Source organism: Pithys albifrons, chromosome 4 (genome assembly GCF_047495875.1).
Source record: "Pithys albifrons albifrons isolate INPA30051 chromosome 4, PitAlb_v1, whole genome shotgun sequence".
Classification (NCBI taxonomy): Eukaryota; Metazoa; Chordata; class Aves; order Passeriformes; family Thamnophilidae; genus Pithys; species Pithys albifrons.
Window position 1 is genome coordinate 19454334 of NC_092461.1, and position 24577 is coordinate 19478910.

The 24577-nt window shown below is 41.1% G+C and overlaps 1 protein-coding gene and 1 long non-coding RNA gene across 2 annotated transcripts in view; one reads left to right on the forward strand and one right to left on the reverse strand.

The window, feature by feature from the left end:
* LOC139671182 (uncharacterized) overlaps positions 1–17022 on the reverse strand; it is an 86811-nt gene extending 69789 nt beyond the window's left edge. Inside the window, exon 1 of the long non-coding RNA XR_011697685.1 lies at positions 13646–17022. This is a non-coding gene — a long non-coding RNA (uncharacterized lncRNA). The remainder of the gene's footprint in view (positions 1–13645) is intronic.
* On the forward strand, positions 16489–24223 carry C4H18orf21 (chromosome 4 C18orf21 homolog). The gene is made up of 5 exons (XM_071553597.1): positions 16489–17069; positions 17572–17594; positions 18297–18496; positions 21792–22000; positions 22387–24223. The coding sequence occupies exons 1-5, from the start codon at positions 16651–16653 to the stop codon at positions 22538–22540; spliced, it is 1005 nt and encodes a 334-aa protein (XP_071409698.1). The 5' UTR covers positions 16489–16650; the 3' UTR covers positions 22541–24223.
* The last annotated feature ends 354 nt before the right edge of the window (positions 24224–24577 follow it).

Consider the following 24577-nt stretch of genomic DNA (forward strand, 5'->3'; position numbering starts at 1 on the left):
GCATCCACAACCTCCCTGGGAAACCTGTTCCAGTATCTCACCTGATATTAATGTAGTTCTTCCTAAGTACAGTTAGTACTATTTCTTTCATCCTAAATATCGTACATGGCTTCACTGCCAGAGAGGGAAGTAATAGCTCTGTACATGCATGAGATGACACTTTACAAAACAAAATTCTGCTTATTTTTCATTCCTATGACCCAGGATCCTGTCTTGATGTGAAGATGACACAGCAAGTAAGTACTGAAACACATACAGATTCCTTACCAATGTCTCCTGAATCTTCGTGACATAGAGACAAGTGACATTTCAGCTGAGTTTTATCACTCAGACTTAGATTCACAGATGCTGCTGAAATAAATGGATGTATTTATACACAAGAGAGATTTGAAGAGGATTTTTTCCTTCTCACAGCAAAAAATTACATTATTAAAAGTAGCTGTGTCCATTAGATTTAAAAAAAAACAAAACCATTTCTTTTGTCATTAACTCATTCTTTTAAATATTTCATAATTTATTGTATTGGAAAAAGGATTTATAAGTAGAAACCACAAGAGTCATAATTCAGGTCACATTTGTGCAACTCACTAGCTAATCTGAAAATCTAAATCTACTGAGACTTTGTAATATCTTCTTGGAATTGTGTGTCATATTACTTATGAACAGACTCAATTCAAATGGAAGTTTTTTAAATACCAAAAAATATTTTCTGCTTTGTCATCTACTTCTTTGTTCAGTCAGCTTAAGCTTTCTGTTTTAAATTTGTAAATGAACAGGCAAAGTGGGTTTTGACCCATCCACGGCCTCCTCCCTGTAAGAGATTAATGGCTAACATATAATCCTACTGAATTGGCTAAAAAATGCAATGGCACCAGTAGAGAACATACCATGCCTCCTCCTTTTACCAATTGCTTTGTATATAGTGACACATTATTAAAGTAAGTGAAACAGCAGGAAAATAAATGAAATTTTGTCTCCTTTCATTCCCAGTATCCTACTGTAATTTCCTACTCCTACTAATGGATCCACTCTGGTGGATGAAAATGAGGAAAACCTTCCTGCAGCTGAGAGAAAGATTGAGAAGTCAAGGGGACTGGATGCAGCTACTGGTCATGCTCCAGATGAGTGACCAGTGGGCTTATTTCCCACATTTCACAGCAACCATGAAAAGAACGTTTGCTTCCTTTGGCCCTGGTTGTATTTTATATGTTTCAATTGCAAGCTCTTTGGGACACAGCCTTCTACTGAATATGTGTTTCTAGTGTTACTGCAACAGAGCCATGACATATCTTGAGACCCAACAAAAATCCCAGCAATAAGTAGTTACCAAGGAAGTTTTACCATGCAACAATTTAGTTCTGTGAAAGGCCATTTTCCCAAGCACTCAGTACAGTACTTGTATATTAGCAAATTGCCAGGGTGCCAAAAAAAAATCTAATAATACTTAAAAGACAGAAATAAAAAATTAGTCAAGTGGAAAAAGGCTATTAGTATTAGAGAAGTACTGGTCACCTGAACAAATCCATGCATCCTTCAGTTTCATGTTCCAAAATACTTTGCATTTCTTTTGATAATCATGTATATCTCTTAAACAGCTAATAAAGCCACCACTGTGCAAAAATGCTGCACCTGGTGAAAGTACCTCAAGGAATGTAGACCCTGATCTGAAATCCTTTTCTCACACATATAATCTTGATAACTTTGATTATGACGTTAGTAGGATTATTTCTACAAGAGAGAAGAAAGGTAGGCATGGGAACTTAGGAATTGCACTAACATGGTAAAGCATTGTAAAATGAAATAAAACACTAAAATTTGCATTTAAGCTTTCTCAAGTTATGTCTATTCTGTAGTACAGAAAAGGACAGTAAATTGAACAAGTAGCTTCAACAAAGCTGCAGCCAGCAATTAATGGGAGCTTGTGAAAAGAAGGTACTGGAAAAAAGCAGAGTCCACACAGAATGCCAGAGGTACTGTGCACGAACTAGAAACATCTGAGAAGTCAAGAAGCACAAAGTTTGAACTCCCAAGAACTTAACTGAGTTCTGCCCTGCAAAGAATATGAAAACATATAGTAAAATGCTCCTTGGTTGTAAAAAGAACCTCAAACAAACCAAAACACAAAAACAAAAAACCAAAACACCTCAAAGCAAACAAAAACAAAAACCAACACAAACAAACAAAAATACCAAAACCAAGATGATGTGCCACTGTGGAAGAAGGATGGAGAAAAGACAACACAAGGAAGGCCTTCAATAAGTATTTTCCTATAGTTTTCAATCAGAAATTTTTAGGTTAAAAGTTAGAGACAAATTTAGGGTGAATAATGAGAACGTGGGTATGCAAATAGAAACTCCCACACCTAACAAAGAATTTGATTAAAAAAGTTAAATGCATCAGTCTTGAAGTCTGATTAATCACTATCACACACATCTAAAAATTTCCTTCACATGTTCTGCTGGTCCAGTGACAAATATTTCTAATAGCACCATCAAGTTGCGAGTGAAACTGAAAAATAGTAGATATGCTTTCCTTAGTTACAAAAAATCTGTGAAGAAAAATAAGAGGAGATGGCAGTTGGGAAATTACAAGCTATTTTCTTGGATCTCATTAGTATGAAAGGCCTTAAAACACATTTTGAGAGAGACAATATATAAAGACACAGAGGTAAATGAAAAATGGGATAAAATGCAACAGTAATTTCCCAAAAGGACACCACACAAATCATCCATCTAGTTTTCTTAGATGAGGCAAGTGATTTTGTGAAGAGATGAAGTGTAATAGATCTCATCTTTCAGGACTTTAGGAATGCATTTGACACCGTGTTATATGTCATTAAGGAATCTGAGGACTAAGACTTTTGGTGGTTAAAAAAACAGCTAAAGGAGAACTAATAACAGGCAAGTGCCTTTAAGAAGGGATGCATCAAATCAATTGAGATTAGCAGTGAGAGTCTTCAGGATCCATCCTGGGCCTTTTGTTGTCCTTCCATAGCTCTTGACTACCTGCACACTCTTGTACTGTCAGTAAAGAAGAGTAGGGAAACTGTACAAGTAGAGCAGCTCGAAGACAGAAGGTAAAGAAATGGGGTAAGCAGCAAGGTCTTGGGCAGAAAATTCAAATGTAACCCTGGGAGATGAAACAGTAGTGACAATTTAGGACTGTGGTTGTCAATGAGAAAATAGCTAAACAGGTAACACAATGAAAAAAGTAAGTAAGGTTGTAGGACAATGAGGACATAGATTCTCAGTAGAACCTGGGAGGCATGGGGATTCTCTGTCTAAAGATATTAACAGAACTAAGATGTTCAGCCTAGCAATAGTTAAGTAAGAGTTAAGTAATCATATTACTTCTGTCTAGAATGTCTTGAGGAAGATGCCTCCAGGTGGGAGAAGTGTTATTTAATTTAAAGAGCAGCAACAACATGGGCAGGGGGAAGAAACTATACAGGCCACACATTCATGTAGGTTGTAAAGAAGGGAAGTGCCAATAAGCCTATGAGTTTCTCAAATAGTCTCCCAGGTAAGAGAGCAAGAACAAAATTACAACCTTCAAGGTGGAGAATGAAATACAGTTGGAAGTGTCACATGCTGGAATGTCCTTCACAATTTCCTGGACCCATTGCTTGCATCTACTGGTCACACAGGGTCCTTAAGCAACTCCATTAATAGTGTGGTTGTGCTACTTATAGTGCTTCAGTGTCACTGGTGTCATTTTGGGGAACATAACCAAGGACATTTACCATTCCATTTTTCACAAAAGGTTTTCATTGCAAAATCCATGTAAGACTAATTACACAGATAAAGGCTTTTGCAATAATGCAGGCTACTTGCAAGTGGAAAATAAATAAATAGAAGAATGTAGAGCCCAAGATTATTTGAACAGCTAGGGCTCACACAAATACAATCAATGAAAATTTTAATTAAGAATAATTAATTATTTTGTGAAATAATCCAGGGCAAACTGTGGAATTGTTTTAAAATTGTTACTAGCTGCTTAGATGGAATTTGTCAGATGAGTGCTTTAAAGCTGAGAAATTTAACAGAAACTGTGTTTTCAGAACTTGTGGAGAGACACAATTCTGCTGAAGAGAGAGGAGATTTGGCACTTCATACATGCAGAGACGATCTGGCCCAAACATTCATGTTTGCAGATGATGACTCTCCTACATTATTCACTTTGTCTTGGCACAGTCAATCAACAGAGGAAGTGCAGCAGAAATAACTAAGCCTTTTCTCTATTTGCTGATAACATTTTTAGCACGTTTAAGGAGAAATTTGAAGAACCACAGTAATTACTACATTCATGAAAATGTGTTCAACAGAGAGAAAAGGACAGAGGGGATATCAGTACTTGCAAAATACAAAACAAAATACCAAAAAGCGTCTACATAAGGGGAATCTGAAGTATAATCCTTAAAATACATGTAAGAAAGTATTTGAAAGAATCTTTCCAGGAAATAGTGCCTATTCATACCCATTAAGTTAACACCTATTCAAAAACAAATCAGTGGATACTATAGTAGGGATGAATCTAACCCTTGTATCCAAAATAATAGGTTCAGGGATTAACCAGGACAACAGTATTTCTGTCAAACAGAATTCATTTGTATCCATTCTCACATTATCAGAAAAGCAGCTCTCTCCTAATTAGCAGATCTCGAACATTAACCTTTTGTCTTGACTGCAATCTCTTCGATTAGTGGTAATGTTCAGCCTCCTCAAAACTTCTTTCATAAATTGACTATTCCCATGGTAACAGCTGCTACTTTCATTATACAAACACCAAGAAAATGTGATTTGCTTTATATCAGTGGGCCAGGCTAGGTGTGCAACTTTGGTCTTCATTGATGCTCTTTTCAGACAAAGCTGTTTATTCCAGAAGAACAGGAAACAGCTGCAAGCACAATTCAGGAGGCAGTTGTTGACTGATCCACAAAGGAGGACTGGCAATGCTTTGAAAGGAAACTGTTGACAACCTACCTGCAATGCCAGTATGTTTTGCAGCTGCATAAGGGAAGGCAAAGCACATTCAACAGCAGCCACCAAACTTAAATCAATATATTCTGTGGGGGTTTGTTTGGTTGGGGGGTTATTGATTTTTTTTTCTTTTTGCTTGTTTCTTTGATGGCTCCACAGACAGTTAAAAGACATCAGCTTAATATCCACACAAGAATAGTTGAGAAACAGTTAATGTAAATCAAGCATTCTCATTCAAAGAACATTGAACTTTAGCCAAAAAGAACATCAATTCATTACTGAGACGCTGACACAGCTTTAATGACCAGTGTTTTCATCTTCAACACTCACACCAGTCTATAACAAAAGTCTGAGTCTCAGCTGAAGTGAATTCCCAAAGGAGTATCAACTTTGGTGGGACCAGCAAACATTCACAGCAAAGGTACTTTGTCTCCAGCAAGTCATGGGAAATTTTTCTGAAAGTTTATCAAATCTGAGGCTTTTTCCAGAAAATCCATCTGTTGCACATGAACTCATCTGACACCTTTACTGTCTTTGAAACTGAAAGTTTCCAAGTCAATCCATTAAGGTGAGAATGGATAAAGTGAGATTCATATCTACTCCTCCAACAATCCACTGAAATAATCAAGTTTTCTCTTAGTCACATGTGTAATCTGTAAGATTCTGTCAGAAAAGAGAGCTGCAGTTTTCCAAAGTTAGCACTGCTCGTTCAGTTCCTTAAATTGTTTTTAAAATATAATTTTAACTTTTTAAGAAATTTTTAGCATTTGTGTAAAGGATTGGCAGACAGCAGAGACTGAAAAATTAAACACACCTCTAGAAGCATTTACGTTTTTCTTCTCCTTAGTTCCTCATTAACCGTTTCATCACCAGCCCAGGTGATTGTTTTCCTTGCCTTACAATACTTTTGATTCCAGGCATACCAATACCTGTTGTTAACTAAACACGTTGAAAACTTGAACTCAGTTTGGATTTGGGCCTCCTGCTTTAAGCCAAAATTATCAAGTGTCTGAGGACAGAAAAACCATGGATCTCCTATTATGAAAGTGAACAGTCAATGGCTGCAGTTATGCAACCTACATAAACTCTGTCTCTGCCCATTCCTACAGAAGTTGAGATTGTTTAGAAATGGACTCATTTCTGATCATCACTTCTGAGCATTTATTATGTTTCTACATATCTGCAGATTTTGTTACTATCAAAAGGACCAAATCCAGCACCAACAGTAAGGCCCACAGCTTCTCCCACTGGAGCCAAAAAGGAAAACACCATGAGTCAGAAATGAATAGGAGGCTGTAAACATATTGCAAGCACTAAGCCCATATATTTACACGAGTATCACAGATGCTTCATGCCATTCAGACTCAAAATCTAATTCTGACACTGGATCATAATCCATAACAGGCCAAATTAAATCTCTTGGTTCTGGGCCAACAGTGGGTAAGTCCTGGTTTGAGTCTGCACTAAGCATCCCAAGCTTGTGTTTATTTTCACTCCAACTCCAAAAAATCTTGGTGAACAATCCAGAACTGCTCATCCAGGAAAGATTGGAAAGACTTGCCAAGTTCCAGACAACAGTCCATGGAAAAATCCAAGTGCACAAATTTGTTGGCAAGAGATGCCTCTATCCATGCTCAATTTGCACATGATCTAGGGTGGTTCTCAAAAATGGAGCAACCATAGAAAAAGAAAGATCAGGGATTTAATTGCACCCTACCTGTGAACAGCATGAATACCCCTCAGCTTTAATGCACAGGAATACAAAAAAAATGATTCAAAATAAGCAAAGCAACCAAAAGTATCCAAAGTAACCAAAGTCACCAAAAGAAAAAGGAACCAAAAAATTACTGCATGTTAATAAAAAGGAGGCAGGAAGGGTTGCCTGTATGACTGGCAATACTACAGCAAAAAAATTATTTTACACAAAAACTTGTATTCTGATGCCAGTTTTGCAATCATAGTATGGGCACCAGGATTGTTAAAGTATTACTTCCACAACCCACAATACTACCCCATAACCCATTTGGTGTCTTCCTCTGCACTTAGGCCCATTTTCTACCTGGGAGAGGGCTGTGACTACCTGCACTTGCGCTGGAGTCAGAAGAGGCAGAGGAGGCAAGCACTGCCCATTTTCCACTTTCCTCAAGGTTTGTTTTTTCACTCCAGTAAAACATCAGAGCACCAGAGCTGTTACCTGTATGTTTTACAAAGATTTGTGCATCCTAGAGAGTTCCAAGCACTAGATGATGCCAAGGTGGAAAGTCTCATACACAGAAGAACAGACAGAGAGGAGAGGATCACAATTCCAATGCCTTCCCCATTAAATCCTTATAGGTTAAGTCCTTGCTACTCTCCCACCACCCCTGTAACAACATCAGCTCAGATCTTACAGGCAGCAGGCTAGGGAGGAGACCACTGTACTGACCCATAAGTCCTACAGGTCTCACTCACTCTTTGGCTCACAAACAATTATAGGATTGCCATAGTTAGTGGCTCTACTGTACTTAAAAAAAAAAAAAAAGCAAACAACCAAACCTCAGTAAAATGGGGGATTCAAATGCTGTTGCTTTGTCTTCCCACTTGTGTCTCCAACTCCTGCCAAGCAGACCCTTCCTACCTCATCCTGGGGAGACATAAGAAGCATCCCAGCATCACTGTTTGAGTTTTGAGGTGTTCTGCATGCTTTTACCATGTGTTAGTGGAACTTGTCCAACACCACTTGGTGACCTAATTGCTGTCAGAGCAGATGGTAAGATAGGCCTGAAAAAAATATTTGGTACCTTTATATTATGTGAGGGAAATGTAAGAGGGAAAGGATGTCTTTTTCCTCTCCTGTGGGCTGAAACAAAATCAAAGAAAGCTATGAAGATCAGTGGAGTTTGAAGGACAATTATCCAGCTCCAGTGGATGCATACCTTGCATGTAACTCCACCTGATCCCCTCCTGTCTGTGTGGTTTAGTTTTCCTCCTGGGCATGCCATGTTCTGGGGGTTCATAGACTGCCAGCATGCTACTTCTATCTGCTCCAGGCACCAGTGTTCAGAGAGCAACATTGTGAAGCAATTCAGGATACCAAACCAGGAGCAAACTCATAAGGTGTTCATGATAAAGAGATAACATTTGTTTCCATATTCTGTGCAGTTATCTTGGAGGGATGCTAGCACAGCAATGCCTCAGTGGGAAACTACTGCTCAGTGCTAACCTCCCAGTGGTGGTCACCATTAATATTCAAACTGAGATATAAGTAGCACAGTGCTATAAAAAGTAACAACAGCAACAGAGGTCTGTGCAAGGATCAGACTTCAAAACGTGATACTGCAGAAGAGACACTGCATTGGAGCTGTTCAGGCACAAGGCTTCCCATTTGGAGATGAAGGAAGAACAGCTTGCCAATTGGCATTCTGGCAGTTAGTTGCTGGCCAAGATTTTCAAGGTTGAACTTTATACCCGTAGCTTCTCAAAGGTCACACTTAGCAAACTGCTGGGGCTTAACAGACCGAGGATGCCTTTGGCTCTTATTCCAAGGCTCTTTCCTTGATGATAATATTGATGACAGTGGAACTAACATCTCAATAGCTGCACAGAAAGGCCAATGCACAAATGTGCAATACTCAACATATGGAAGAAGCCTGAAACCTTTCAAACCACTTAATGAGAAAGATACGAATATCAATAGCAGAAGGAAATAAATCTAAAATGAGAGGAAGAAGCCTATATCCTACCATGGTAATTTATATTACTAGAGAGGAAAGTAAGCTGCAGTGTTAGCTATGCTGAGGAGTTTCAAAAGGTCTATTTATTTTTGGTTTTCTTTCAAAAATAATGTTCCAATAAACATGCAGCACGCTGAGTTTGTGGCAATGGTAGTGTGTCCATCACTATGGTACCTGAGCACTCAAGCAAATGATTAACCAGCAGAGCAAATGAAACAGAAGCTGAGAGCCATCAGGCACTGTGACAAGCTCTCATAGACCTTGTGAATGCCAGTACATCTTTGTCTGGATTTTTACTCCTTCAGGCTTTCCATTTTCCTACCTTTCCTGTTTTTATGATAGCCAGGTCTTTTTTTCCAAGCAGTGATAAGGAAGGCAGAGATCTCAGGCTGTCTTTGGAGAAAGGATGAGATAAAAAACAAACAAACAAAAAACAAACAAACAAACAAAAACAACAAACAAACAAACCCCCAAACTACACATTTTCATCAGGAAAACATTACTTAAGGACATAGTAAGGAAAAAATAATTTTCATTTGCACAAACTGATTATGAATTAACAAACTTTGTTATGTCTGCGCTGCCATCAGCCTAGCCCTTAAATTACTTCTCTGAAGAAGGAAAACAAGTCTTTCTCCACTGAGGGCCAAAATGATTTTTCAGGAGACTGATGCAGACCATACTTGAACACTATTGTTAGCATTATCTAATAATAATGAAAAGAATACATAAAAGCATATGTCTATGTGTCTTCTTGAAAAACTCCAGAGACTGCATCAGGCCCTTCCCACACTTCAAATATGTAGCAAGTTAATAACAATTCTGCTGATGTTTGTTTAACATACGTGCATGTAACTACTCTTAGCTTTTTCTGGCTTGGGATGCTTAAGCAGAGACCTCTGGGGTTTTAGAAAACAAAAAAATCTTCTGTTGAATCATCTACCCCTTGCTGTTTTGTTTTCTGTATAAAATCTCTGAGTGGCACAGGAAAGCAGAGGGCCTTGCTTGCAGGCCAAATTTACAAAGCCTAGATCCTTTCAATACTGGAGAATTGTGCAGCAATAATACAACCCTCGTTGAAGAAGTTTCCTGTTTTCCATCACTAATCAAGGCAATGATACTGCATTCTAGTTAAATTAGTGTCACATGGAGTTGTTCCTCTTTACTGTAGCTGCTTCAGACCTAGCAAGTAGTTACATCCTCTCCATTCCAGCTTATTATCCTTTAAAAGAGGAGTAAGGTTTGGGGACAATGCCACATTTGCCAGCAGTGATGACTCAAGTGCTCACTTGGCAGTGCAGGTACAATATGCTGTGCTGCCACTGTGTCTCAGCAGCAGTCTTGAAGCACATAAGGAGCACTGCACCACCCACCTACATCTGACTGTGAATCTCTGGATTAAAGTTCACTCTAGGCATCAGTTTGATTCTGTTACCTCTCCTGTGTCTAAATTATGTCCATCACTGTCATCTCTAAAGATTCAGATCTTCTGTGCACTTTATCAGGCATTATAATCAAAGTTAATGAAAGATGTGTTTGTTTGGCTGTTGTAAATGGCTTTGAAGATCTAGGTTTCAGCAAGAGTGATGAATTAAGGATGTCAGCTGGGCAAACAGTTTAATTTTGAACAAGCTTAGCTAAAATGGATTACTGAAAAACCAACATGTATTTTTCAAATTCATATTATTTCACTTACTTTACCAGTAAATATTTCACCCCCTCTTGCCATCTGACTCACTAAGCATAAAACTGAAAGGATTAACAATGACATTCAGCTTCTCAAGCATGAGACCAACTTTGGATACCACAAACAGGTGTGAGAAGCCACTTTTTGACTGCAGCAGGGAGTACACCTCTGAAACAATTTAGCCCTCAGCAGACTAAATTTCTGCATAATAGCAATTCTATAAAGCAGGCTGAACATGGTAATCAAAGCATTTTATGACAAAATTCAGAAACAAACAATTGCAAAGAACTATTCCATAACACAGTTATTTATTGAAAGTACCTGTTTTGTACTTTCCCTGGTCCATATTCAAATGAATTAAAATAATAACTTAAGGGGAAAGCAAATTATCTTAAAATAGTATTTTTTTTTTCCTCTCTCAGGTAATTTGGAGTCAGGAGGAATCCAAAATAACAGCATAATTGTTTAAAATTACAGGGTAGAGTTGGAAACCTCTAGAGGTCATCTAGACCAACCTCATGCTCAAACCAGTGCCACCTTAGAACAGGTTGCTCAGAATTAAAAGCAAAAATGTAATTTAAGGAAAAAGAAATAAAAAAGGACAAGCCTTCCTCTATCCCCTTTTGCATCAGAAGAGGAAAAAAAGTACAAAGAAATATTTTCTTGAAGCATATAACTCTTCTGTGTTGTTTGTTAGTAAATATGACCAATATGGAAAATAGGTTTAAGTTGTCTCCTCTGATTGACCTAGTTCCCTTTCTGTCTTGATGCAGGTAACATTTAGCACAATGCGTGGCAAACTCCAACTCATTTGCCAGCAGTGCTCTGCCACACTGCTGGCCAGAAGAGGTTAGGAATGCTGCAAGTTCAGCTCCAGTAACAGACAAAACGCTCCATTATCATTCATTAGCAGTCTGCTCCAAGTTTATTAAGGAATGGAGCCGACAGCTACTGAAGAGGGTTCCACGCCATCTTTCCCTAAGAAAGCAAGGTCTCTAGGGCAGAGCCTGGACTCTACAGCAAAGAAAAATAGGGTGGGGAAATCTTACAAGATCTCAGCAAAACCCAGCTGAGTCATCATAAAATAAAACGTTTCTATTTTGGCAAGAGGCTGAAATAGTAGTCCAGGGTTGTTCTGCAGCACAGCAATACATGACCCTGAGCACTTGGGACAAACTCCTGTGCACATTGATATTCCTAGCAGTAGGGGCTATTTCACATCTCATTAAACAAAGAGGTTTACATGACAATTAACACATTAATTAGCACCATCTTTTTCACAGTTGGAACTTCCAGCTTGAGATTTCAACATTTTTAGACAACTGTTTTGTGAGGGAAAATGAAGGAATAGTTTTTTTATGACTCAAGGCAACAGGGACTCCTATGCAGAACTGGCATAGGAGTATATTTGTCTGTGTACTGAAGGACACTGCAACCAGTTGATGGCCTTTCCCATAACTTCCATGCAAGGAGGGTCTCCTTGTACAATCTGCATCCTGCCATTCAAAGCCCAGCCCTTAGTCTGGGCAAGGTGCCAGGCTGACCACTTCATAAGCTGCCCATAAACAAGCCAAACATACTCCAAAGTCACACAGGACAAAGCAAAGCTCAGATTTCAACAAGCAGTAGTTCCCATTCCTCAGCCCCAGCCGCTCACCTGTGTGGCTCCCCACTACAACAATACCTTTGACTGTATCCATAGAGATTCCACCTGTGGGAAAACTCTTCAGCAAACACCAAAAAGCAACCCTGCTAATTTCACTGAAAATAGGTAATAGCTATAAAAGAATGTTTATTGCCCTAGAGCTTCACATTTAAATACAGAGCTAATAATTTCTACAAGAAACCACTTTAAAAAGAGCTGGCACACAAGTATAGATATCCTTAAATTGCAGGTATATTTCTCTCTAAGGGTTTGGTTCTATACCATCTTTAATTTCTATTTTCTTTTGAGAGAATGGATTTGTAAGTATACAATAAGATGTAGAATACTGCAAATCAAATGAAAGGAAGAAAAAATTGGAAACTGGAACTTGTAGCTTTCAAGATCAGGTGGATTCTGATATTCATGAGGTCCATTCCTTATCAGATGGATGTTGCCAAACCATGGAAAACAGTGACATGGTTTGTATATGTTGTCTTTCACCTCCCTCAGGTACATAATGCAAGGAAGTATGTATAAACAGTAATAAACAGTGTATAAACTAACAATAATCTTTTACATGTCTTTTTTTTCACTCAAGGCACAGATAAACCATTATGTCATAGCCTTACCTATCATAACCATGCTCAGGAGGAACACCAGATAACTTTTCCTTTAATTAGTTTTTCAAAATCTATTAAACTTTTTAGAATATGATTTATTTCTTTTATTTATCACCCTGCCTTATTTCAGATGGGTACTGTTTAACTGACCTCTAGTTACCCTTGCACTTGCTCTGTGATATCCTCAGAATGTCAGTGCTTTGATTCTTCATCTTTCATTTCCTAAAGGTTTCTTATTGGTCACTTCTGCTACCAGTGGCAGCTGAAGTGGAAGTTTATCCTCTGATAATCTGTACTGCTTTAATGGTTCCCAACATCCTGAGGGTATTTTCCAAGTGTTATGGTGACACCAGCTGAGGTCTTGGCAATAGAAAAGTGTTTCATATGCTTATTTCCTAACTTAGTCTTTGGGGTTTTTTCTGCTTTCCCAACCCTCCCTCACTCTGTTTATTTCTATGGCTTATCTCATTTTGTTATTGCTATATTCTTTGTTATCACTTCTCAGTATCTTTCTGATCATAAAGCCTTTGAAGAACCTGAGGGCATTCCCACCATGCATCCAAAAATCTCTTACTAAATTCCTCCAAACCTCCAAGTCACATTTGTTCAAAAGCTGAGCAAAAATCTCTACTAAAAGGAACAACAATAATCACATTTTATTTATATATTTATCTGTAAACTAGAATCTAGGAACTATAGCACATAAACCTTGCAAAATGATAAGCATGTTTCAAACAGTTCTAATATAACATATGACACATAAAACAGGTCACCAGTTTTAGCATGTCTCCAAAATAACATATGCTTAGAAACGCTTATCCCTGTAGCATCATTATCCTTCTTTTTTTTTTTTTAACAGAAAATTAATCTTGCACCAGCATGCCTGAAAAGCAAAATTCTCATATAATTTCAATCACTCACTTCAGTTTGCTCATGACTTTTATATGGCTGACTGAACATCTATTATCTCATGCAAAAAAAGAAGCTGTGAGTTTGCTCACCTCGGTCACCTGCAGGATCTTTGAAATGCCTCCTCTTCTGTTCCCTCCAAAGAGTGCCTTTCTGCATCTCCCAGTCCATTCCCGAATCCACTGAACATGCAGACATCAATAAGTTCTGGCTAAGTTATCCCACGTAACTCTGAAGAAAAAAAGGAGGTATTTGCAGATGCTGCAGTAGGTCTTCTTTCCTCTCTTTGAAAATTTTGTGTCCTCCGTGGTCTGTCACAGTCGGGTCTCCGGTAGTAAACTGAACAACCTATCCTCCTGGCTCTTCTTTTCTTCTTTTTCTTTTCTGTAAACACATAATCAGGGCTTCAAATCCTTTAGGCATCACAAACTGTATTTCTCTATTGCCCTCTACTGACTGCTGGGTAACGCCGCCTTCCCGGGGAACTGGAAGCAACAGATACACCGTAGCGCGTTCCCACCGCCCTCCCCGGATCGATAATGATACACGATGACCAAAGTCAACACAAATCATTCTGTTTTCACTTTGTTACAAAACACCAGGCAAGATGAACAGCTTGTTGGCCAGCCGTGGTAGCTACAAACCACTAAATAACAGAAGCAGGAAACAGTAACATGGCTCTGCCAGTGTGTTGCTTGGGGGTTTTGGTTGGTTTCTGTTTTGGGGGGAGGGTTTTGGTGAACAAAAGCCAGGAGAAAGTGAGATGAAGGTATTTCTGTCTTGAAATGTGGATGAGTTCACAACATTGATGCCACAAATACTGCACAGAGGATCTGAAGGTTGTCTGGTTTTAAGGGTTTGGTTCTGCCAGCAGTGGATGCACAGAAACTGACTTTTTATGGGAGTTCTGCAGGAAGGCACTGGCAGAGAGCCATGAATTCAAGACCGTGGGTTTTGGTTATTTCCCCTTGGTCTCTCGAGTTTTGTTTAGCACACTCAGCACCACACCTCACATGGGAACCATCATGTGACAGGACTCGGGACAGGACACATAGTGTGTATGAATGGCACTGGGAGGGGCTGTTTGCACTCCCCGTCTGACAAAGGATCCATAATGCACAGAGACCCCAGCGAGCTAAGATAAAAAAGGGGATGGCCCAGCGTTGTTTCAGGAGCAGAAGGGGGAAAAAATAAACAAACAAACATTTCAGCGAGACTGATAGAGGCTGAGAAGAACAAAGTAGAGATAAGGGGGAGGGGGCACAGGGGGAGCGGGTGGTGGAGAAATCAAAATTAATCTTTAGCATTGTATTAGTCACTGCTTAATAAGTAAAGCACAGTGCTTGTTAATCAAGTCACTCGAGCACTTGTTCTCACAAAAAAAAAGCTGGCGCTGGTGCAAGTGTTGTAGTGCACCTGCACCATTCCACAGGCAAGGAGGGGTCAGTCTGTCAGCTCCAGGCAACAGAATAAATCCCCAGCACATCTCTCGTTTGCTAGGCCAGGCCTAGGACAAAACATGGCATTATCTTGCCTTGCCATTCTTCCTCTGCAACCAACTCTCCTAGGGAGCAAACATAGCTAAAAAATTACTAAAACAGACCCATCCCCCCTAAAAGTGTTGGAACTATTTTTGCTCACTTGTGTTGAAAAAATAGTTTCATTTTTTCCCACCAGTATTAGTAACAGGGGCTATTTCATTTGCCAAAAAATCTGTTGACTGATGAACACAGGTCATGTTTTAAATAGATATTATATGATATCCCTCCTCTTCCACTTAGGAAAGAGAGTTCACACAAAAATCATGATCAGCTAAGCCAGCAACATGGAACCAAAGTATAATCTTGAGAGGTTCATTGAAAAATTATTTTCAATTCAAAAATAAAGTCCTCTGAGGCCTTAATTTTAGCTATTAGGAACATTTCATTAACAAGCCCGGATTTACTGACTGCATTGTAAAGCTCTATTTAAGAAAGCCCTAAAATTACTTTCTCCCCTACGTTTTTTCTATTTCTAAAGCCACGGCTACTCCATGTTAGAAAATAAGAAATAATTATATTTTTTCAAATTCCTTGATAGAAGATCGAAGCCTGCTCAGCTGAATACCTCTCCTAAGTGACCACCACCACCATAGCCAGGCTTCGCGAATGGAGATTTGGGAAGGGCACTACCCACACTTGCTGCAAGTGTGCTGGTGGCTAAAAAGGCCGATACGGGATAGGCAGGTCTGGTCACAAAAGGCACAGTGGAACGTCTCCCTAGGTGACATTGGCAAGGAACGGTTCTTTCTGCGTTGTCTTTTCTCCTCAAGACTGATTCTCCGTGCATACTCAAAAGAAGCAGCAGCGTCATGAATGGTGTGTCTCCCTGAATCCTGATTGGAGGCCAGAGTGGACCATTGGTGGCAGTCAATATGGCCAAGGCTGAGGTGTTGTTTTAGGGAATCCTTGTATCTCTTCTTCGGGGCTCCTCTCTTGCGGCAGCCGGTGGCGAGTTCACCATAGAGCACAATCTTCGGGAGGCGGTGATCCTCCATCCTGGAGACGTGCCCTGCTCAGCGCAGCTGCGTTCTCATCAGCGTGGCCTCGATACTGCTGACCCCTGCCTGTTCAAGAACAGACACATTGGTCACGTAATCAGACCAGTGGATGTTTAGGATTGAACGGAGGCAGCACTGATGGAAGCGTTCGAGAAGCCGCAGATCATCTCCTAAGTGAACACCATTAGCAAGAGACCAAAAAGAAACACGTCTAGCAAATGAATGGGGCCAAGGGCGCACACTAGACGGGGAAAAGCTGAGGGTTTGTACTTGGGTTTTGTTTGGTTGAGGATTTTTAATGGGAGCGCATTTGCTGAGCGATAAAGCAAAGTAGGCATTTTCGAAATTCAGGATCGGGCAGCTCATCCCGGGCGGGAGGGGAAGTCCTGGAGCTGCAGCTGCGGCAAACCCGGCCGAGGCATCCACGGCAGTCCCTCGGGGTCTGGGGGGTTCCACAGGATCGTGAGGTCGGAAGGGCCCTCTGGAGAGCACCCAGCCCAACCCGAGCGAGGCAGGGGCACCCGGAGCAGGTGGCACAGGGATCCTTGCGGGTTTGGGATGCCTCCGGAGCGCGAGATGCACAGCGTCCCCGGGCAGCTGTGCCAGCGCTCTGCCACCCTCAGCCTGCACAAAACATGCTTCCTCATGTTTCCTTCCCCTGAGTTAAAAGTTTGCTTTCCCACAGGAAAAACTTTCCACGCCGCGTTCCGAGCGGGCGGTGGGTGCGGCTCGGTTTTCCCCCGGCCCGTCCGGCCTTTCCCTGGCCCTGCCGACCCTCAGCGCCGCCTCGGCCCTTCCCGTCCCCGGCCCGCCCGAGCGCGGTACCCGGAGCTGCGGCCGCGGCTCCGCCGGGGCTCGGCCGGCGCTGCACAGCGCCCCTGCTTCCCTTCCGGCGGGGCCATGGGCCGGCGGCGGCTGCTGGTTGGGGCGGCGGCGCGACTGGCGGAGGCCTGCCCGGGACAGGCGCGGTTCCTGCTGTGAGCGGCGGCGGGAGGGCCCGGCGGGGCAGGGCTGGGCGGGGAGCTCGGCGGGAGCAGGGGCGGGAGCAGGGGCAGGGGCAGGGGCAGGGGCAGGGGCAGAGCTCGGCGGAGCAGGAGCAGGAGCAGGAGCAGGGGCAGGGGCAGGGGCAGGGGCAGGGCTAGGGCTGGGAAGGGAGCTCGGCAGGTTCAGGGGTAGGGGCAGAGCTCGGCGGGGCAGGGGCAGGGGTGGGAGAGGAGCTCGGCGGGGCCAGGGGCAGGGGCAGGGGCAGGGCTGGGAGGGGAGCTCTGCGGGGCAGGTGCAGGGATGGCGGCAGAGCTCGGCAGAGGCAGGGGTGGGAGGGAAGCTTGGCAGGGGCAGGGGTGAGAGGGGAGCTCGAGGGGGGCAGGGGCAGGGGTGGCGGGGGAGCTCTGCGGTGACGCGCGGGTGTTCCCCCGGGCCGGGCCGTGACGATGTCCTTCTCTCCCTCTCTCTCTCTCTCCTTCCCTCTCCCCCGCACAGGTGGACGCTCCGCAGCTGCCGAGGCGAGTGAGGGTCCCGGGGCCGGAGGAGGAGAGCGGCTTCGGAGCGGGGGCTCCTGCGGTGGGGGAGCGGCGCCAGAGGCAGCCGAGGGGCAGGAGCGTGGGAATGCCGGCTGCTCCCTTTTCCTCCGTTTCCCTTCCCTTCCTGCTGCCCCCGGAGGGTTGTGCCGCCAGGAATGTGGGACTTGCCGGAGGGCAGGGCCCGGGTGTTCCCCGGAGGGATAGGAACAGGGGCTTGAGTCCGGCTCTGGCAGCAGGAGCTGGGGAGGCAGATACAGGAGCCTTTTACTGGGTCTGAAATTTACCTCAGAGCATTTCTTCATCCTAGGCTGAGGTTCTGCCGTTTTCTCGCACTTAAAATGGGCAAAGAGTTTGACAAGGCTCTGGTGTCCCTGAACTGGTGAAAGAGTGTGCCTACAAGGGAATTCCTTGTGGAATTGTGAGCCTCCATTGTTAAAAGATTGTTAGGGAGGAATTCTGTTTTTCAGTAAAATCTGCAGTTGCAATATCGTGTAAACTTACGCCATACATAACCTTACCTTGAATTGTGCTTAGCTGAGCACACACTGGTGCTCAGCTGCCTCTGGTGCCCCAGGTGTATGGCAAACACAAAAGCACGTACCTAGGTATTGATAAAATTGAAACATACCATGTTAATGTTTGCTCATTAAAAAATAATTATTTCATCCTTTTATTTGTCTGTAGCTAAAGAATGTGGATTAGAAAGGGTATGTCCTTACTGCTTCCAGTTCCTGGTTCCTGACGGCTACCGGGTGCGTCTCAAACCAAAGATGAAAGTGTCTCCACAGATAGAGAAAGTTCTTAAACAAGAGGCGAAGAACCATAAACTTAACATGAAACAGACAAAGCTTTTGAAAAAGTACAGGGAGTCAAGAAGTGTTCTGGTAAGGTCATTTATTTGGAACTGATGAGTACATGGTATTTCCCTCAATTTCATGTCCCTGTTTCAGTGGCATAAAAAACAAGATAAAGAAACCTTTCAGAAGAGGAGTCCACACCTACACATCTCTTTTTCATGAGCATATGACTCTTCCTTTCTTTTGGAATAACTTTATAATCAAAATTTTTAAACTCTACCTACCACAGTAGATAGATCATGAACACAATGACTAGAACAGTAAGATTTTCCCTCCCCAACCCCCTCTGTGACCCCACATTGTCAGAGAAGCTACACAAACAGCTCTGCCTTTTCTGTGGTATCTTTAGCAGCAGTCTGAGTAGACTCTGCAGATGTCTAAGCTCTTGCTGAAAAGTAAGAAGTTTCTTCCTGCCAGGAAGCTCTGGTATTTCCACTGTCAGCTTCTGTATCATTAGCATAGCTTTGCAAAAAATGACACAAGTGGCAGATTTCTTCCTGTTCCTTTTATTCCTATAAATGTGGCAGAACTAGTTCCAGGCAACTGTACTAGATGCAGAGCTTTAATACACCTATGTAAAACCTAAATCCATTGCTAAGAATACTCCCATACTTAAGAAGCAAAACATGTCATTGGCTGAAATCAGGCTTCTTACGGTAACTTGACATTTAATGACTTTGTTTCAGTTTTATCGGTTGTTGAGTTTAGCAAATGTATTTTGACACAAGCTTTACTTCATTTTGTTTCCCTCATGGCTGCATCAATTGATTGTTACCTTCTGTATTAATTGAATTTTTCACATTTGTCTGAATACTGATGTTTATAGGAAGTCTTTCAAAACTTAACTACAAAGGTAATTTCAACAGGCTGATGTTGCTCTTGGGGCTTCAGTTATTTTTCCTACATGTACTCAGGAATGAGACTTAATTACTATTTTTTATAATAACTACTATTTGAAAAATAATAGTATACATTTAATCTAGTGTTGCCAGGGTATGTACTACTTTTAGAACATGTTACATGAATGGCAGTTGTAATAAATGAAACAGCACCCACTTGTGCACAGCAGCTACTGGAACAGTTGGTCTTTTCTTGGATTAGCATGTGCTGGTTTGGGGAGTAAAATTTGTGAAACCATCAATTATTAAAGACTTAGTAAAATTAAACTGAGGGAATATCACTGAGGTTCTCTGCTGTCAGCACAAAATAAAATGCTCCATAAAGCACTCTCCCCAAATGGTAGATCATAGTTGAGCTTCAGAAAGGACATCTGAAAAGATTCTTCCCCCAGAGGGTAGTTGGGCACTGAACAGGCTCCCCAGGGCAGTGGTCCCAGCACCAGGCCTGACAGCGTTCATGAAGCATTTGGACAAGGCTCTCAGGCACATGGTGTGACTCTTGGGGTGTCCTGTGCAGGGCCAGGAGTTGGACTTTGATGATGCTTGTGGATCCCTTCCAACTCAGGATATTCTATGATTCTGTGAGCTAAAATCTTGGCTTTATTTTTCTGGGATCACAGATGTTTAAGGGCACATTAAGAACTGTTTCTTTAAGCAGCTGATGAACAGAACAGTGTCCTATGAAATAACGATGGGTTCTTGGACTTACTCTGTAGCAGGAGAGGGTTTGTAAGGACACCCTGTGCATTCGTGTAAGTAGTTTAAAATTCAGTGTCAAATAGGTCCAGTTTAAACTCCGGATAATATTTTAATCTTGGTATGTAATTACAATTTGCTGCACTTGTGTTCCTTCAGTTTGCATTTGTCCTGCAGATTATGATTTGAGTATTTCTCATCTGAAGTGTTTAAAATGCTGTCAGCAACTGGCAGCTTTCAAAATTAGCAATGTAGATCCCAGTAATCTAATAGCTGAAAATGAAAATTCAAGTGTGGTTGGAAATTAAAGTGAGCAACACTGTGACAGGTTGTACCTCTGATACCTTTCTTAGCAAGCAGAACTTGATTTTAGTCTGCTTCTGCTATGAAAAGACATATAACATAGGGACTATTTCACGGCTTAAAACATTTTTGGAGTTAACGTCATTTCCAGCTCAGGGAGTGGAAACTAGTTGTGAAGTGCTTATGATTAATCCACTAATTCCTGCATTGTAAGGTGATCACCTCTGTTTATTTTCCACAGAGTGCTAAGTGATGCTGGGTTTTTTTCCCACATGAATTTCATTTAGAACTAAAAATACATCAATACTTAAGCAGTAAAAGTTAATGCTATTTCTTTTTTTTTAGTTCGTTGGACTGACAAAACAACGTCTAGAGACAGTCAAAATACCCAAGTAACTGAAAACATTTCATTTTGGCATCTCTAAATGTAATTTTTTTCTAAACAATCTGAATTTAGTTTAATTTACACACTTTGAAATGAAGAATGATTTTGTATAGGTGTTTTCAAACTTGCTTAGACATTTTTGTGACAGTCTTTTGAGTGTGTTTTTTTAACCAGAACCATCACGTAACTGTTTTTCTGTCAGTGTAATTGTGTGCCTCAGAAAGTTGTCTGGCTGTATTACTCTCATGTCTCTTAATATGGATAGTTGCCATGGCAGTAAGGGATATCAGGAATATCTGACAGTCTCTGTGACTCTCTGACATTATCTGTTCTGATGCACCTCTCAACTTACTGTGCTGCTGGAAGTTCCCTGAAGCCTAGAAGTAAACAGAAGAGAAAGCGCCCTTTGTTTGGAACATCCTCCTTATTGTAGGAAGTATTTTTGCCCTAGTAGAAACCCTGGTCTTTGTTCACTGAGACTTGCTGTTATTAGTTAAATGGATGACAGGTTTTTTGAGTTTGGTAATTTAAATATTTTATCTCAAGACTCCCTGAAAAGTGTTTGATATAACTTTATCAGGGGTAAAATACACTAAGGAATTTAGATCACATAGTATGTTATGGTTTTCAGCCAAATATGAGTACCACATGTGTAGGGGTACTCTTGTATACCCAATGTATCTTGTATACCCAACATACCCTAGGCCCAGTTCAGATGCTGTTTCATTGATCTTGAAGGGGTTTTGTGTATTTCACTATACAGTGTTAAGTTCAGAGTTACATGTTTACTGAAGTTAGTTGTTATGAAATTGGAGTAATTTCTAGATAAACTTCCTATAGGAAGTGTTTGTCTTAAGAAACCTGAATTAAAATACCAGTTGTAAAGTATATGTTACTTTTTAATATCTCTTTTTTTACTTAAGCAAATATTTGTGTCATGGTATTTGGAGAATAGTGTGAATAACTCTTCAAATTGCTTTAGAACATCAAGGTGGAAAGACTGGAAGAAGGCTTGATATTTCCTTTCTTCTCTCCATAGCTGGTCACTTGCAAATCATGCAACAAGACAACAAGACATTATGGTAAAAGCAGGGATTTTCTGGCAACCAAGACACAAAATTCTGGCACTCCAAGTATTAAATCTAACCTCAGGACACCAGATGTAAAAATTCCATCTGCAAAGAAAATCACACCTGTAAGCTGCAGTAGGTTGGGATCTAAAGGGAACAGTCCCTCAACACTTCCCAGGTACCTGTTTCTCTCCTATTCAAAGAAGCACTTTGCCAAGTAGACTGTATTATGTCATGTTGATTTTAGATCAGTAATTTAGTAAACTTTAAATTGATAACTAAGTGTTTTTCTCAGTGGTATCATTGAGGAGATCAATTTTAACTTTCCAACCTTTAAGATCAAACATTCTCATGAAAAGCCAATTATGTTTGTGCCATTAATGTGAAATGTCTGTCTTAAAATTTGCATAACAAAGTTATACTTCTGACTGCTCACTTTGACATGAAAATACACTACTTGCCTTGAAAATTTTTCATCAAATTATATATGTGCACTTTCACAGTTACTTTATGTTTTAATTCTGATTTCTCACCTTTAAGACATTTGAGTCTTTTGTTTTTCAGAACATGTGAATCTGGACAGGCAACAACCAACTCTGCTTCCAAGACTCCCCGAAACTCCAAATTTCACTTTTCTAAACTAAAACAGATGCTCGACCTAGAAAAAAAAGAGAGAAGCCAGAAGGCAGATTTCAAAACCTTCTTGACTTTACTTTAGTTATATATTATTTCAAAGTAATAAAGATTACAGCAATAAATATTGTTCCAGTTTTAGTAAATCAGTGAAGTGGTTTTAAAAGCTCAAGCTAACAGGCTGTACCCTGTGAAACCATAAGCCATATTTTTTGGAAGCAAGATGTGTTTCAAAGGGGAGTGATTGTCTGCCAGAGGAAGATGAGAACACGGCCATATGTATGGGAACCTTGAATGTGTCTTGCAGTTCTGATAGCCCAAGAATTAAAAGCCAGGATTTATCCTTTGAAGGAAGCTGGTGATACTGGATCAGCCTGTGGGTCCATCAGGACCAACAGATAGGTTGGCTGACCAGAAAGCAGTTTGGGGATGGGAAGGTCGCAGTTTGCTCTGCTTCACTGTTCCACTATTTTTAAGATAATTCATCACAACAGAGTTTAAAAAATCTCACCCCTGCATTGCATGTTTGAGTAAAACAAAGGCACTGTCTCTGGCACCTTCTGCAGGTGCGGTAGTTTCAAGGGTCTAATGTAGTGTCCTGTAGTGTCACTGTATTTTGATAGCTGTGGCAATTGAAGCACAGCCTTTACAATAACTTCCTTTTTAAGACAGCACTCATACAGACAGAGACAACTATCACCAGATTTAAATTTCTTCATTTTCATAAGAACGTTCTCTGATTCAGACTGCAGATGATACTAGTCCCAGGATAACACAGAGCCGTGGATGCACTATCTGCACTTGGATATGGGATGCTCTCAGTACCAACAACTTCACACTCGACTGGTATCGGTACTCTGATCAGTTACTGATAGAAGAGTGGCACAGTCCTACAGAATGGGCTGCTTCCTTTCCAGTTGCTCCAGTGCTACCAAAATGGGTCATTTTGTCTCAATTGTAAATGATTATGGAGAGAACCTGTTTCTTAAATATCTTGTGGTTTTGTCAGGCATCAGAGTTACTTCTTTCCTGGACTTGAGTCTGTAAAACTACCTTTGCCCTGGACAGTAGGGGAGTTGTTGCACCAAAGCATTTTGAAAAGGAACAGGGAAAAGGTGATTGTCAAAATTAAAGCAGTCTCCAGTGTCAGATTTCCAAGTTAAGTTTGGTACAGAGATGAGACAGGACAGTATACTGTTCAGGACTGAAGTTATAGCCTGTCCTGCATACCGTCTGCAGTGATAGTTCAGATTTCCCCTGAAAAAAACAATTACGTTCTTGGATTTAAAGGTCTGTATTTTCCTTTTTTTTTTCCTAGTCTAATGAATAGTTTCCTTTAAGTATTTCCAGACTCAGCAAACACAGCTTAAGAAATAGTACCAGGAATTAAGTTGACAGACTGGAAAGCAATCCAGGGCAGGGGAGAACAGTTTGTTGTAAATCGTACTTACAGTCTCAAAGACTGGCGTGTAACATTTTTATATCTTCTGTACACTTGCACAGTAACTGAAAGATTCACTCCCATTTGTCTTTTCTGTATGTGTAGGATCAAATTATCTGTCATTCTTTGATCAACATGCAGACCTTGGAGTGATGCCTTTTCCAATATAGAACTTGGCATTATTTCACCTGTTGCTGCATTTATGATCCAGTCCTCTGGAAAAATACTTCAATCTGGTTGATGGAAAATGTGCATTGTACAAAAGTATTTGAAAAAACAAGTTTTGCAATAAATTTTCCTATTAAAAGTGCACACATTAGCTATGCTACTGCTGTCCTTCCCATGAGGCTCATGTGAAACCAGCGTGGGCTGTGTTTTAAAGTGCCCCAACATTAAGGTGTGAGATAAAAGTGTATCTTCCAATTGTCCCTGTTTACTGTGTTCTTAGGCAACACAACGTGGTCTCAAGAGTGCATTCCTTTTGGATAAAACTACAGATAAAGGATAAAAGATATGATGGAGGGGCACAACCAGTGTGATGCAAAAGTTAATGGGCAATCTATCCACAGGATCACAGGAATGCACATCTGAATTACATGTCTCCAAAAAGTGTATTGTGGGGGGCAGGCACTGAGCTACAGGTATTCTGCACTCCAAGTGCACTCTAAAACTATTCCAGCA

Bases quoted from the DNA above. Each gene is read 5' to 3' on its own strand.
- C4H18orf21 (XM_071553597.1), top strand. From the start codon at position 16,651: ATGCCTCCGGAGCGCGAGATGCACAGCGTCCCCGGGCAGCTGTGCCAG. The intron at 17,595-18,296 runs GCGAGTGAGGGT...ATTTGTCTGTAG, and splicing joins GACGCTCCGCAGCTGCCGAG to CTAAAGAATGTGGATTAGAA. The intron at 18,497-21,791 runs GTAAGGTCATTT...TTCTCTCCATAG, and splicing joins GGGAGTCAAGAAGTGTTCTG to CTGGTCACTTGCAAATCATG.